General features: G+C 45.7%; 2 protein-coding genes across 3 annotated transcripts in view; one reads left to right on the top strand and one right to left on the bottom strand.

The window, feature by feature from the left end:
* Window positions 1–16281, top strand: part of SH3BGRL (SH3 domain binding glutamate rich protein like) — a 223412-nt gene that overhangs the window by 91718 nt on the left and 115413 nt on the right. The window lies entirely within an intron of this gene.
* The window catches only part of BRWD3 (bromodomain and WD repeat domain containing 3), a 55177-nt gene continuing 47716 nt past the window's right edge, over window positions 8821–16281 (bottom strand). For both annotated transcript variants that reach the window (XM_067005382.1, XM_067005383.1), the window contains exon 40: window positions 8821–15860. In XM_067005382.1, the coding sequence (XP_066861483.1) occupies window positions 15076–15860 (785 nt within the window). In that variant the 3' untranslated portion in view covers window positions 8821–15075. The remainder of the gene's footprint in view (window positions 15861–16281) is intronic.

Raw genomic sequence — 16281 nt, 5'->3', positions numbered from 1 at the left:
AAAAATAAGGCTGTATTTGCATATCTCCCCAGAAGGAAGTAATCTCCCTGAAAAATATTCTGGTTTGCAAACTGCATTTGTCAATGACTTTAGCACAGTCACTTTCACAAGAAATTATGCTAATACATGTGGAAGATTACATTTCCTTGGAAAAAAAAAGAAAGAAAAGAAAAAAAAAAAGTAAGTGCAGTAAGACAGAGGAGAGCCCAGATGACTGCAGCGCGCTACGCTGCCCTGAGTAATTGATTGCTGCACCCATTCAAATAAATTGTGCTTTGTTAGAGAAAAAAATTAGGCAAGTTAAAATCTGATAGCTATAGCTTAGTATTTAATAAACAAATGCCATTCAGGATGTAATTGGAATATGGATGCGTTCCGTTGTGCTCAGCCCCCATCGTGTTGCATCCCGGGTTAGGAGCTACATCCAGGGCTCGCTCCCTGCAAGCCAGGCAGACCCCAGTGCGAGCACAAAGCGCGGACGATTTCAGCAGTGGGGATGTGGTGCCTTTGCCAGAATCCTCAGTTCTTAATTGCCAGCTTTGAAAGTCATGTTTCTTTCAATAAGGCCATTAAGCTGTGCCTTAAATCAGCTTTTTTAGGCAAAGGATGATACAAACATTCTCGTGTCCGTGAAGCACACCACCAGCTGAAAAAGTCACGAGAAAGGCTCTCCTGAATGAAGCCTGTGGTCTGGCTTGTGAATCTTTAATATGCATTTCTGCAGCTCTGTTCAACACTCAGCAAACTCATATTCTCTTTGACAGGGTAGACATTTTCATAAAGTATTTATAGCAGCTAAGCAAAATAACCACATTGCTGGGGACCTGAATTCACAAACATTGCTTATAAAGTAACAGCTTTTTAAACTGAGATCTTCAGGAGTCTGTTCCAAAATCTCAGCCTTCCTTATTTATACTATAAACAGTAGAGAAATAATAAAATGGAAAAATGGAAATGCGGTTAAACTGTGAACTGTGCATTCTTTTTTTTTTTCCTCCTTTTTCTTTCCAGTGGAGAATAGAGCATCTATAAGAATACATAGATAAATCTTGAATTTTTCGTACAACTGGATTCTAAAAAAAATGGAGACACCGCAGTACTGCCCCAACAGGGTGTCAGAAGTCCTGTCCGGACGGCAGAAGCCACAAGGGAGGGACAAGAAGTGACCTGGTGGGTGAAGCCCTGCCCTCCCCCTCCCAGCAGAGGCTCCTGGTGAGCAGCAGGGTGCTGCTGGCTGGTTTCCAGTGCCCACGTCCAGCAGCTGCAAACCCGCCTCTGAAAAATCTCCTCTCCCAGGGGGTCCCAGGATCGGCTGGTCTTCCAGAACCTGATGTGTTCACTAATCCTTAAATAATCTGCTTTCATCAGTGGTTTGCTCTTCGACATCTTTTTTTCCAAGTGTTTCAAAGACCTTTAATTAAGCCTCAAAACCCTCTGAAGATGGCGGCCGTACCCTGGTTTGACGCAGGCTTAATTGAATCAAGAGAGGTCAAAAGGCCCAAACTACACCAAATAATTGGAGTGCTCCTTGAGGACCACTTTTGACCCTTGGTTCTCCAGGGGCTGGTGGTGGCCAAATCCTATTTTTGTCCCTCAAAATACCACAAACACTTCTGACTGACCGGGTCTGCCTGCTGTAAGCTTGCAAGCTGCAGGGATCCGCTTTGCTGCCATTAGGGCTGTTGGTTTTAACAGTGGCAGGAAGATCAGAACCTAACAGATGTAAAAGCCTCTGCCCCAGGATCTGCATTTTGTAAGTCACTTGATATTTTTCATTTTAAATTACTTCTCTAAATGTGGCTTGCTGGTCAATTTAGCGATATAAGTGCTTCTGATGAGCTCTCAGTGCAAGACAAATAAGCGGGTTTCAGCAATATGACCCTTAATGTTTCATAGAAATTATTAAAAAATCATAAGTGAGTGTTTCTTCCCACTAATTGCCAGTTTACAGTCATGTTCCTGTTGCCTTCTTTAAGGTGTTTCACCAGTCAGACCTTTAAAAAACGTAGAAGGAACTTGGAGAAGACATCTGTTATGATAGATCGGATGCAGACAACTATAAAAAGAAAGAAAATGGGAAAACACAAGCAATATCTCTGCGTTTCTCTGGCTTTTATGGGCAGCAGAAGACTCATCCACCATCACCGCTGAAATACACTGCCTGTAGGCAAAGGTTTCCATCAGCAGGGTACCGCTCACACGAGCGGGAACGAGATAAAAAATCGCTGCTTCGCACGATGTTCACCAGGGGTAATTCATTGGGGATCGGTTCAGAAGTAATCCGACTCCTTTTAAGTTTACAGGAACAAAACCATGACGGATCGGATGGGGGATGAGAAATTCCAGCCGGGCCGGGCAGGAATTGAGCCCGGCGTGCAGGAGCAGCCAGCCTGCCCCGAGGTTTCCCTGCGCTTTTCCAAGCACGGGCATCGCCTACAATTTCTTGCTCCGCTGTCGGCAGCGGTGGGGCCACCAGCCCGTGCTGGCATTGATGGGAAGGGCCCAGCCCTGCCCCTGAGCCTCGTCCTTCTGAGAAACACAAGGCTATTTAAAGCTTGTAATGGTAATTATTTATAAGCCACCTTCATGAGCTGCGTCTTTTGTTCTGCCTACAGTTTTCCCTGCCTCTGGAGGACAATCCAGCTAGCGCTGGATTTTAATGACCTGCCCCTCCTGGCCCTGCCCCTAACCCTTGGGGACAAGCGGCTGCTTTTCCAGCAGGGCACCCTCCTGCCTGCCACAGGGCTGAGGGTTGCTCCTGAGGTCCACTGCAGCATCAGCTCTGCAATTGCAGTCTGTTTCCTGACCCCGAGATCCTCTAATTGGGATTTCCCCAATTAACAGCCTCTTTGTTGCTTCTCCCAAGCCACCCGGAGCTGCAGTTTCACCTTCCGAACACTCAGTTCGCTCCCCTTAGTGCCTGCTTTTCACCCAATTCTTGCATTGAGGACCTCAACACAGAGAGAAGCGCACACAGGTGTGAAACCTGGGGACAGAAAAGAGATTAGGATCCCGTTTCACAATTCATATCCCCATAGCCCATTTTTAATGCATTACTACAAAGCAATACTTTGTAAATCTGTTGTGCAGTAATGGTGAGCGATCGAGACACTCATCGTTGGGTGCTGGGCTTTGAGCACGGAGCTTGCTCCTGGCATCAGCGCGGCCAGGCTCGGCTGCTGGAAGCAACACATTGCTTGTGCACCTAAATAGAAAAAAGAATTAAGTTTCTTGCCAGCTCCTTGGGGAAATAATGATGGAAATAATGCATTCATGGGTATTATTTGTGTGCTGTAAAGTATGAAGCAGGGCTAAAGCAAAGGAGTGACCAGCTCAGCAGTGCTGCAGCAATGCTTTCCCAAAGCTTTCCTGGAAGTTCCCTCGTTCCCTGAGCCCTCCAGGTAGCTCTGCTAATATTGGCAAAAGGAATTTTGGCTTTGGTTTTCTGTCAAACTGGCGTTTCTTGCTTATGTTCCTACAGGTGCCCGTTAGGTCTGGGTGCATCACCAACCCACAGCCCAACAGCTCACAGCGCGTGGCTTAGCTTTTATCAGCGCCCAGAACCACAATGTGCAGAAAATCTCTTAAAAACTCATTTTTTGCCAAGTCTTTTGAAAAACACATTAACTGGAAGCAGACGGTTTTTATTGACGATGGCTACTGTATAATGGCAATAGGGAATGGGCCCGCATTAAATCCTGAGCGTAACTTTACCTTAATGGGATCTTTTCACCACCAGCCATAAAGAGGAGAAAACCCCCAGCCTCCAGCGTGTGCGAAGGCCGGGCAGCGCAAGGTCCTGAGTCCTTCACTGATCCAAAACTATTCATGGCTGCTTGATAAGAGATAAGAGATCGGCTCCCCCGGGACTTTACACTGCTCGTGGCGATGACGTCTGCTCTCGTGTCACATAAGGAACAAGGCTTCTACAGCTTGGTGTGGATTTCTGCACTTTAGACTGTACACGAAAATGTAAATTATCAACCTAGCTTTCAAATAATTGCAGTTTCCACCATATGTTGCTAAACTCACGCGAAGCTATTTTGGTGAGCATACACGTGCTTTGCAGCTATAGGTAATGAAGATGCCTCTGAGAGCTCCCTGCCTCTCTCCAGAGACAAAGAAGCCATCACGAGCCTCTAACTTCAGAGATTCTTATTTTCATTAGCTTTTATTTAAATAAATCACTTGAAAGTAAAGTTCTGGGGGAAAAAGAAGAAGCCTTCCTAAGCCCAGGGTTTGGAACATCGCAGATCTGAGCAAACGTTTATGGCTGAGCTATAAAGCGCCGGTAATGGAAATGCTGACAGTCCGTTAACCACAGCGGTCCCAGCTGGCCCCTCTGATAATAAATCACACGAAACGAGGAGCAAACAGGACTCTGATTCACCGGGGCTGTGGGCAACAGAGTGGTAAAAACAAGTCGGGTTTCAGCACTGCCTTGTTGTGTTTTTTTTTTTTTTTTTTTTTATTTTCTTGGCTTCTATTTTGACCCAAAGGCTGGAGTGTTTTGAATTACCGTTGTGTGCGTTAAGACTTTATACTGTGAATATTTCAACATATATGAATCTTTAATACACCACTGCTCAGCTTAGCTCAGGAAATTTGAAAATTATCTGTGTAGCGACTACACAGCTTTCATAAAAACATTGTTATACGATGTACCAGCAAAACAACAAGCTTAAATTTGCCATAGTACTGGCTGCGTGCTTGCAATCAATTTAGCTTTGTACAAATGCAAAAATGTTCCCCGTGGGAATGTGCTGGATATCCGATTTTTCCAGTGCCTATGGAACGCTGTAAAGGGATCAAAAGTGACCCCAAGCAGCATGCATATGGATGTTTCACTGCACAGCCTATTAAAATGTTCCCAATTTAAAATACCTCTGCCCAGACAAGTCCAAATGCTTCGACGCTGTCAGCACAAACTTGACAAAACGGGGGCGATTTGGGGTCAGCGTATCCCCGGGTTGGCTGGGTCGAGCCAGGCACCGGCGCTGAGCTGCGAGCATCTCCGCAGCACAGCACATGCTAATGAGCTCCATTATTTAATAATAAACAGCAACATTTAATTAGCGCAACCATTACTATGCATAAAGGGCTTTAATTACACTGCAGGCTGGTGGAAATACGCCAGTTTGGGGTGAGGCTGGTCGGCAGGCCCCGCTCCCGTCAGTGCACTGAGATCGGCTGCTGCCTTCGGTGCCTCCTCTCGCCGCTCCGTGACACGCTGAAGTTGCTCCAGTTTCTGTTTTCTCAGGGATTTTGTTGGTGGAAGGGGACGTTCCCGGTCTCATCTTGATTGCCTCCACGGAGGGCTGGTGCTGGATGAGAGGGGGTCCCGTCGGAGCCCGGAGCAGAACTCGCCTCTAACACGGCCGCTCCTGCCCCCGCTGCATGCCCCCAGCTGAAAAAGCAGCGAAGTGGTCAAACTCAAGTGAAGCTACTCCCTTTATTTTAGCCTTTCCTAAATGCGAGTTAGCCGTTTAAAGAAAAAAGCAAAACCAAACCCAACGCTACCCTCCCCCCGTTTAGGAACGGCATACGCATGAGATACCACGTTATGAGGAAAACCCTTGAAAGAAACCGAATTTTTTGAACTTTCTGATGTAGGCCAGGGACACGCCAAGACCTCAGGAACGTTCTTGGAGGGAAAAAAAACAGCTCCTGCCCAGGCACCTTGTGATGCTGGCGTCTGGAAGAGCGGGCTACAGTGAGGAGCATACGGGCTGTGGCCAACGTGCTGGGTCCGTGCCTGCCCCCTCTCCGTGCGCTAGGCGTGCTGAAGCCCTTGGGTTTGGGAAGGGATCTGCAGCATTGCTGGGAGTGAACCTCATACAGCCGTGCTGGCAGAGGAGCATCCTCCTCCTGCTCCTCCAAAATGCACATGCCGTGTCCCTGCCACCCGGCTGCCCAGGTCGGGGGATAGAGGGGCAGGAACGGCCCCAGAAGGGAACCTGCCCCTTCCCCACTTGCGGTGCTGTTGCCACTCGAGCTACAAGAACATTAAAATAAATTATAAACGTCTGGTGTTAAAACAAACCCCCATTTTGCAAGTTTGAAAACTTGGGTTTCTTGTAGAACATATTTTCTTCCTGGAAATTTATGCTTCTGCTTTCATTCATCAGAAATGTTTTAGTCTTAATTTAACGTTATTCTATTGATGCTTTATGGGCTAGAAACACATCGCTCTCTCCCCTGCTTGCATCTGCCGTGAGAACAAAAAGAGGAGATTCTGCACCTGTCACTGCCTCGCAACCAGCTGAAGCGAAATGGGATTCAACAGTCGCTAAACAAAGTGCGAGCAGTGAGTCAGTATGGAAATCAGACTTATTTCTTTTTAACTCTATTATGTGGCAGCACAAGGGAGCGGGCATGCTTTCTCGTGCGGCGGTATCTATATGGGGCGCCCATTTCAACATCTTCCTCCAGCGCTTTTTCAGCAGCCCTGAGACAAAAGGGAAAAATCCCGTAGTTCTCTGTCACGCGGGGTATTGATGCACATCTGCTGCATTCGCCATTTACATTTTTTAAACTTTAAGTAGGCGCGGTTAAAACGCAGGAAAACGGGGCAAAAAGAGAGGAAACATCTCGAGGCCCCCTCTGTGGCCAGCTTGCACCTGAGTTTCTCCAGCAGCCACCCGCCTCTGTCCTCGCAGGTCTTTGTGCTCTGCCCACGGTTGGAGTGGACCCAATCCCACCCCCACCGGGAGGCGCAGCACACTGCGGTGCTTTCGCACCTTTCTTTGTATCCGCGGCAGAATTTCCTTTAGCGATGGAAAAACAAGCGTAGTTTTTGGGGAAAAGAATTTGGAAGAGAGATGATCGGGAAAGAAATTGATTGCAAGCAAAAGTAAAGCAGGGCACGGTGAGGGAGGATGGGAAGAAGAAGAGGGGAGGTAAGGGGCACCTACACGGGGGTGCTGGGATTCGGGGTGCTGGGGGCAAGGCAGGAGCAGAACCAAGTGGATCCCAGCTGCCCTGAAGATGCCGCAACAAGAACTAGGGAAACTTTGGTGCAAACAAGAAGCCTCTTGTCCCTGAAATCACAAAACGCTCCTAATAACTAATATCTTTAAGAATCAGAGAGCATTTACGTAGCGAGCTTGCTAATAGCTGCTGTCCGTGCTAACAAATCTGTTTTCCTTCTTCACTCGGATTCATACATTCAGGAACTTTCATCAGAAGTTTGGTTTTAGAGTCTTTTATCAGTTCCCTGTCTTAAACAAAACCCATTTTGTTACAGTGAATAAACCTAATACATTCCCAACTGCAGTAAACACAGCATTTTTATTTTTTTTTGACTGCATAATATAGCTATTTAAAAAGTGTTAATTGCTTCTTTTGGAAAAAATGCCTGCATGTTCCCGTTTCAGCACAAAACAAGCAGCTTATGTGCTGCGCTATCAAGCCTGTTTATCTTCCCTGCTCCTCCGTTCTTGCTATTCTTCACCCCAGTTATTCCGTCTGCCAGGCTCTGCATAAAAGATTGGGCAAATGTTTTTAAAAGTAGCCCTTTTAAGGCTGAGCTGAGTGTGAAACAGCGAGGAAAAAAGTTATTTCACTGCCCGGTTACCCTAGCCTGGTGTGGAAGGGCACGGGAAGCCCCAGCCTGCTGCTCTCGCTGCCGGAGACCAGGGCCAGCCGCAGGTCGCCTTCACCCCTAACTTCTCTTCCCTTTTGCACCAGGCCAGGTTTAAATGCAGAAATATCCAACCTTTGAAGCCTCCTGTTTGGAAGCGAAAGGGCAGGGAAGGGTGAAGGACCCGGCTCTGCTGAGCCCCACACCTTGCCCGCCGAGCACAGGAGTCCTTAAAAATTATGAAAATATGTATGCGTACCACAACCTCCTTCAAGAAAACAATAAAAAAAGAGCATGCTTCGCATGCCAAGATTGACACACAAAATGAAGGGAAATGTTCAACGCAGCAGAGAATGAGAGTAAAGTAAAATGCTCCTGCTCGGACTTTGCAGCAGGCAATGACTGGATTGCATTGGGGAGCTCAGCAAGTACGCAGCATCGGCTCTGGGGAAAAATAAAGTAAAATAATAATAAAATAATAATAAAATAAAAAATAAAAAAAATAAAATAATAATAAAATAAAAAATAAAATAATAAAATAAAATAATAATAAAATAAAATAAAAGTCAGAGGAGCCAAAAATCCATCTTCCCATCACTGCAAAGAGAGATCTAAGTATTTTCCTGGAGCCCAGTGGCAGCAGAGCACAAAACCACAGCACAACGACCGATGGGGCATCCACGCCCAGCAGGAACAAGCTCCGCCGAAACCAGAAACGGCGTTTGCTTAAAATCTCCTTGGGCAGTATCTGTCCGTCTCTGTTCAGCAGCAGAGGGAAAACAGCGCGGTTCTGTATCACAGTATTGGATTTTTCCCACGGTGCAAAGGAATTAACGCATTGCGGCTCTAAGCGTATAAAACTGTGATTAAACCAGGAGTAAAACAGCGAGATGCTCCGGGGGACTCCTCCATGGGCAGCCCAGGCCCCCCTTGGGCCCTGCTGGCACCAGAATGCCAGCAGACAGCCTGCGGCCACCCCACTGGGGGTCTCCATCCCGTCCCCCTCGAGCTCTGCTGCATCCCTGTCACCTCCCAGCTCCTCCTTTCCTAGCCCCAAGGCCTCGGCAAGCCAAATTTCCAGAAATTCTCCCAGTGTATCCAGCTCACACAGGTGTCCTTGTTTGTAAGTGTGGAATTATCCAGCTAAAACAAAAAGTACTTTCGTGTTGAAAGCCGATTGTTCTTTTTATTTTGTCTTTTTAATTCTAAACCCCTGAGTAAGCAATGCAAAACCAAAGTAAGAGTTTATCTTTTTTATTAAGACAATCCCACAGCTGGAAAATGAAACATCCTAGATTACATAAGTGACTTCAAAAAAACTCTAGAAAAAAATCTTTACAAATTTACATTTGTACAATACAAAAACTAACAGCTCATTGCATATAAATATTACATTTGGTCTGCCAACGAGTGGCATCAAAATCCCTGAAGTATTCATTTAAAGGGACCTGAGATAGCGGATGTGAAGATATGGGCATAAATATCACCTGAAAAAAAAAATAAATCAATAAAGTACAGAATTCTAATAGCTTTGTGCATTTTTGGAGTATTTTAAATCATCCAGAGCATGAACCGTAGAGCCTAAAATCACGTGAATGTCGCTGCTCCAACACCAACTATTTCTAAATGACGTCTGCTCTAAGGACTCGGGGAGGAACGAGGAGCTCTATGTCAGTATCGCTACGGAGAACACGCGGACCAGCCCGGGGGCTCGGGGCGGATCTGGGCAGCCCCCACTCTCTCAGGAGGCCGTTTGAAGAAGAGGATCGGCGCCTTCGGGTTTCCCGGCGGGGCGAGGAAGCCCGAGCCCCCCCCGGCTGCCAGACCCCCGCAGCCAGCAGGGTGGCCGGGCCCAAAAAGCACACCAAGAACCCAAAGTGCTCTTGGTTGCCCACGAGCTCAAACGCTTGCCGGACAGCCACAGGCTGTAAATTCACTGTAAATTCACTGTAAATTCACTAAATTCACACATGCGGCCGCCGTTCTTTGCCAGGAGTGTTATAAGCGCAGCTTGTTTTACTTGAAATTCGCACAAACCCTGGTCAGGTACCCACATCCATGCACGTAAATGTATTTAAGCACCATTTTTATAACACTAGAGTTAAGGCTGTGACAGCAATTCCACCGGAACGTTTTCAGGGACTCAGAGCACAGTTGTGTACGTTTGCTGTGGGCTGAACATGACACAGTAAAAATGTACAAGCTTCCAACAGGTCTTTGCGTTTCTAATACTAAAAAAGACAACTTTCAGACTAAGTTTTGCAGGCTGTTACTTACTGTACATAAAGGAGTTTTTTTTGTCTTTGTTTTTTTTTCAAATGTGTAAACCTCTGATATACTAATATTGAAAATTATCTATCGCACATGCGCAGTAATTTTCTATAATACATACTTGAAAGAACACAATGACAGCTCCCTACAATACTAAATAGAGATTTAGCCTTGGATTGTTAACTGCCCCTTCAGTCTATCGTGTAAATAATTAGCATTTTCTAAATCTTTGCATGATGATTTAAAAAAAAAAAAAATCAAGAAATGTAAACTCACAAATGCGTTTCTAAAACACTGAACTGACACAGACCAGCGGCAGCAGGACACCCCAGTCAGGGCTGACAAGACATCCCGACGCCTGCAGCAATTTGGTTTTCCCTGTCCTTGACCACCCAGGTTAAAGACAGAACAGCAATCTTGGGTCCTTATCAGGAATTAGTGATTTAAACTTATTTTCTCCTGTTAGTACTGTGTGATTTTGAACGGTTGTCAGAGACACTCAGAGCCATCTAGGAGCAGCATCTTAAACGCCTGCCAAGGTTATCTTGCTTTCTGAGGTCAGCAGAGCCTCCAACACTGACAAAAGCAATACATTTTAGTTCCTTTTTCCATATTTTATAAATTACTCCAGAACGATTTTTACTACGCGCCCAATGTCGGCTCTTTTCAGTGCTCTGTGAACCCGGCAGCCCGCACGCAGAAGCACCTGAGCTGTGCATTTAAAAACACGGTCAGGGAGAATCAAAATACGCAAAGGATACAAGATTTTAGGCAACCAAAAATCATTTCGCAAGTTGTTATTTCTTAATGACTACATTTAGCTTGTTCACCTGCAGGGGGGACTTGACGGGGGCGGCCTCTGCTTACGTCTATGCCAGCTTCTGTTACTAGGAGGAGCAACCCAAGATTTTCGATGCTACATTGAGCCCACCAGGCTCTCTCTTTACTCCAACTGGTGATCTGCAGTTAAGGAACGGAAGTTTGAAAGCGAAGAAGGCATTCCTACTTGGGATGAGATAGAAGAAGAGCTAGGAAAAGAGGACAGCTTCCTCCCACAGCACTCGGCACATCCACCCCGGATGGCTGGGGAACCTGGCCAAGAAGCGCATTACGAAGTGCTGGGGAGGTGACGGAGAACCTCGGGAAGCTGTCCCTGAGGCCACCGCTGCCCCAGGGAGCTTCCGAGGGGAGCACGGGTGGGATAACGGTGGCAAAAAAAGAAAGATGAGAGAGAAGAGGGATGTGGCACCGGGAACGCGGAGCGCACACACAACAGCTACGACACGGCTTGAAGAAAACAAGGACAAAGGAGCGATAAAACGGCACAGACCCAACCCCAGCACAAGCACCAACGGAGAAGCTCCACGGGCAGTTCCAACAGAGATACCCCGGGAGGCAGGAAGCCCACGACTTTTGCAAATTTGACATTAAATTCATGCAGCAAAGGGGAAAAAAAAAAAAGAGTAATAATTCAGTAGACACGGCACGGTGGGCACAGTGCCCCATCGGGGCGAGGGGTGGCCGAGAAGCAAGAGAACAAACTTTCCTTTGTAATTAATCCACCTCCAGCCGCTGGGGAAGGGGGCTAAGAACAAGGTAAGGCAGACATAAAAGATGTCACGGGACAGTTCAGCTCCTTGACAAACAACAGGCAACGAATTAAGTCTTACACCCTAACAGTTTAGCCGAAACAAAGTTCATCAAGGTATCATCAAATGCCAAGAGTCTCACAGGTAAACTGCGGGGGCAGGAACGGGAGGCTAGAGAACGGGGGTGGAACAGGCAAACAGGAAACCAAAGGATGACAGAAAGCTAAAGGCGGGCCAAGTGTGGGCCAAACTGATGCGACGGCACAGCGGAACCGCAAAACGAGCTTGGTCATGGATGCCCTGGTCCAGGAAAAACGGGAGTGCTACAGAGAGAGCAGACTTGGGGGCAGGAGACAGCTGAGAACAAGGAGGCACGCGGGGTTTTCAGCCCCATCTCCTCAGGGGATGAAGCAGGGGCCGGCAGCGTGCCGCGGGTACCCCTGGGGGCAGAAGCCCCGTTTTCCAGGGTGCCTCCAAACGCCCCCAGGACCCCGACGCTCGCAGGAAGGCCCACGCGAGGTTTCAGGGTTAGCGGAAACCTCGAAGCGCTGGCGCCCAACAACTACCCCTAGGGCAGGAAGGAAGCCATGGCCTGCCCACGCACCTCGCCAGCCTCGGGGAGCTGACGAATCCCCAGACCTTCAAACCCTTTCCCGAGGCCCAGCCGGGGAGTCTTTCGGTAAAGGTGCAAGGAGAGGCTGCGGCCTGCTGGCGCCTCAGCGAGGTCACGAGCACGCGGCTTTGGGGTCGGGGACCGTGCCAGCGCACGGCTTACATCGGCTTACTGCTTCCGATGCGCCCGCTGGGCTGGGATCAGGCTTTCTGCAACCGTAAGCGGCTCCTAGCAGGATCTGGGGTTTGAGAGAAAGCGCCCGAGTTACTACAGAGTTATCGTTCTGCCACAGACCGAGGCCGTGAGAAATCAACTGCCCAACTCGGAGAAAGAACCCAGGTACCAAACCAAGTGAAAAGAACATAGCTAAAAACAAGTTAGTTTTTCATGCTTATAAAAAGGTTCTCATGCACAAAAAAAAAAACAAAAAACACATTTTCTTCTACAATAAGCAATAGTTCTGTTGTTCTAGCACACCCTGCTGTCTAGCTCTTAATCATGTAACACATATGATTAATACTTACGCCACAGTAAAGTGATGCTTCACTGTTATCTTCACAGTACTTCATTACATAGAAAAGATACATTTGAGAACATATTTAATATTATTCTAATTGCTGCTAAAATACACAAATTATAAAAGGATTTCTCTGGAATCCGCGTGTTTATCTCCCCCCAACCCTTACACAAAATAAATAAGTAAGTGGATCTTCGGCCAGTCAGAAATATATGAAAAGCATTTCTTTTGCATTTCAAGATTTTCAGGCTTTAGAACAGAAACCATAGTGTTTACGTTAGCTCAAGAGGACTGATCTAAAATGGGTATGATTCTGACTATGAGCTGATGCATACATGCTATTCCTGGTTACCGTATGTAGGAGGACCAATCAAAGAAATAACACATTTTTTTTTATAAATATATATGTATGTATATATATATATATATATATATATGAGAGAGAGATGATAGGACGGGTGTTTATATTTTAAAGCCCAATACAGAACTAGGAGAGCCTCTGCGCTGTATTTCCATCAAAACACAACTGAATTAAGTCCAGAAATGGATTATGGCTGATTCAAAACAGTTATTAAAAAAGTGTGATTCTTCTACTGTACCATAAACTCATATTAATGCTCTGAGCAATTTAGGATATACTCTCCTCCATCACAAAACTAAACCTTTGCATTTTTTTTTCAAGTCATTTTGCATCTAAGTAGAATTTTTGGAAAGCGAGATAAAATAGCTAGTGCTTAATATAGAAAGTCAAAAATTAAATTCCTTCTGCATCTGAGAATATACATGGGTCACTCTTTGCTGCCTGAGGTTTTCCAGAATTATTGACCAAGCCGTGCACAGATGAACTTAAGGATACTGGATGAAAATTTAAAAAAAAGAAATCTTGAAAAACTCCACTAAAAATTTCTAACCTCTTTTTTTTTCGTTTGTTCTCTCTGTGTAAACCAACGTACTCTCATAACCAAGCTGGAACTGTCAGATTATTTTAAACAACACGAGAAAACCGAAGTCCCATATATATTTCAACCAGACCCTACTAAGCAAAGAGGCTGCCCAGCTCCAGCTCACCCCACGACAAATCCCCTGTTCCTGCTCACTGAGGCCGCTGCCTTTCGCTGGGGAAAGACACTACCGACTTCCCTCGCACTGTCACAAACTGTACTATCACTACCAAAATGAGTTCTGTTTTCAAGTTCGCAGTTTTCAGTATAACAAGTACAGTGCAACAACAATTCTCTTCTGGAAGCTTGAGACACAAGAGTCTGTCTGGAGGACGAGAACAGAAAGTTATCGGGACCACTAGCCACCAGAGGCACAGAGCTCAGTTCAGCTTCCCCATCAGCTCCAGGGGACAAATTAAACTAAACACAGATTTGCACCGAGCAAGTCGCGGCAGAACTGCGTGGGAGCCAGTTGGCCTATCTGCACAAACTACCACCTGCTGAAAACATCACGCTTCTGAAAACTCTGATCATTGCTTGGATTTGTTTTCATTGTGTCGATATAATGGAGATATAGTTACTGTACAACTCAGCGAGCAATTCCATCCCTCTACGCTCCTGCTTGCCTCTTCTTCAACACATACTGAATAATAGCATCTATTTTCTTTTAAGTTTCCAGTAGTTGTAAATAGAGGTAGCCAAGCTACTATTAAAAATCACGTTATGCTTTGAAGAGGAGGAACCTTTCAAATGTTGAAGTCACCCCTTAGCTGCACAATCTCTATTAATACTATAAAAATATGAGAGGACAAAAAGAAAATAGATGCAAGTAACTTTTGCATTTGGCACCTTTTGTCTAGATATTCATACTTCTCAAGTATTCTCTTTTTAATAAAGTTAATGCACACATAGGACACACCACATCAAAGGTTTGCTACATATTTACAAGGCACCAACCCTTTGTCACTTTTTACACGAATAAAGAACCGATAGAAAGCACATCAGGACCCCCGTAACTGTAGTATAGACATACTTCAGTTCAGCACAATTCATGACTGTTTGGCCTGGGAAGATTAAAATAATCCAGATCCTTCTTACAATATAGAAACTGTAAACATTTTATAGCTGCCTTTAGGATTGGTGTATTGTGCAAAAGTTATAATTATTACTGTGTATAAGGATTTATGGCAGAAACCACATAAAAACTCTGTAAGAAGGTGCTATTTCTATAATACAAAAACAAAACAAGGGAGAGAAGTCATAATCATGATTTAAAATATCATGTTCTTATTGAGAAGCTGGAAGCCTCTTTAATGCGATGAACTCGTAGTGTGTGGGGAAGAATTTCTGTAATTTAAGGCCTAATGAATAAGGCTTGTTTTGACCAATGAAGTGTGGCGATCTGAAGTTTTAAAACAAACGTAAATTGACATAATGGAAAAGCACCACTGTGAGACATGAGTGGAGTCCCCGCACAACTTGCTTGGTAGATTTTCTGGTAAAATCCCTGCAGTAGAAGGCCATTGAAGTTCTTTTAAAATTGTTCCAAAGTTTTTCATCTGTCAATAATTCCATCCCATGAGATGGCTGACCCTGGCTTTTTCTGTCATTTTCCGCACCCTGCCTGACCTGGAAGTACCAAGGTTCAAAGGATCCTCGGTGTGCACAAAATTGTCATTATCAGAATCGTCGTTATACAGGACAGTTCTCCTGCCCTCATTCCTTGTTTTGATTCGAGGCGGCCTACTGAATCGGCCTCCAAACACGTTCTCACCAAATTGTCCTCCAAACAGATTTTCAAATTCATCATCTGTAATTCGGGCACGTTTCGCTCTGGTGGCTCCTCGCGAGGCTCCTCTGCCTCCCCGGCCTCTTCTTCCTCCCCTGCCACCACCTCTTCCTCTGCCACAACCTCGTCCACCTCTTCCACCTCTTCCCCCTCTACTCCATCTGCCCCACCTCCCCCACCTACCCCTCCTCCCTGTCCCTCTGCCCTGCCAATTCCTCTTCCCACTGGTGACTTTTCTTTTGATTTTTCTCTTGGGTTTTTTGGATTGCACAACTTTGCTGTAGTCATGGTCTCCATCAATGTAATCCTGATCTGTTCTGGATGTTGATTCAGAGTCTGAATCAGAGCCACTTCTGCTTTCAGAACTTGAACTGGATGCTGATTCCCCACTTTCTGATGAAGATAAACCAGACTTTTCCTTCAAGTCTCTTTTCTTCTTTTCCTCTTCGTCTGCCTCTTCCAGATGCTCATCTTCTGATGCACTTACTAGCTTCCTCTTGACTCCTGTCCGAGGTTCTCTGCCATCACCATTTGTAAGTGGTCCATCAGGAGAGTGATCTAAGCAAACACAAAATAATCCAGTTATCATCATCACGTCTGAACCAAACTGGGCCACAAAAAGTGGGATTCGCCTCACGCCTTTGTGATGTGCTCTGGGGACGATCCAACTCTGAGCTAGTCATCAGAGGCAACCTTTATGTTCTGTGGAGGCAAACGGCTACTCTAAGATGAAAATTTATCAGAACAGAAGTAAACACTGTTCATCTTATCCTGAAGCATGGACTGCTTGACTCTCTTGACTAATAGTCCAATGCAAATCCATCCAAAAACAGGAGACCAGAGTGATTTGCTTAGACACAGACATCTAACATTTAGCCAGACAAATCCTACCAAGCGTGTCAAGACAAACACCTCCAAAATCTACTTCAAACCCAAAAATGCACATTAAAACAACACACTGCAAGTAGTGCTTATTTCC

Source organism: Anser cygnoides, chromosome 13 (genome assembly GCF_040182565.1).
Source record: "Anser cygnoides isolate HZ-2024a breed goose chromosome 13, Taihu_goose_T2T_genome, whole genome shotgun sequence".
NCBI classification, from domain to species: domain Eukaryota; kingdom Metazoa; phylum Chordata; class Aves; order Anseriformes; family Anatidae; genus Anser; species Anser cygnoides.
The sequence above is the reverse complement of the archived record's forward strand: the minus strand, read 5'-3'. Positions and strand labels throughout refer to the sequence as shown.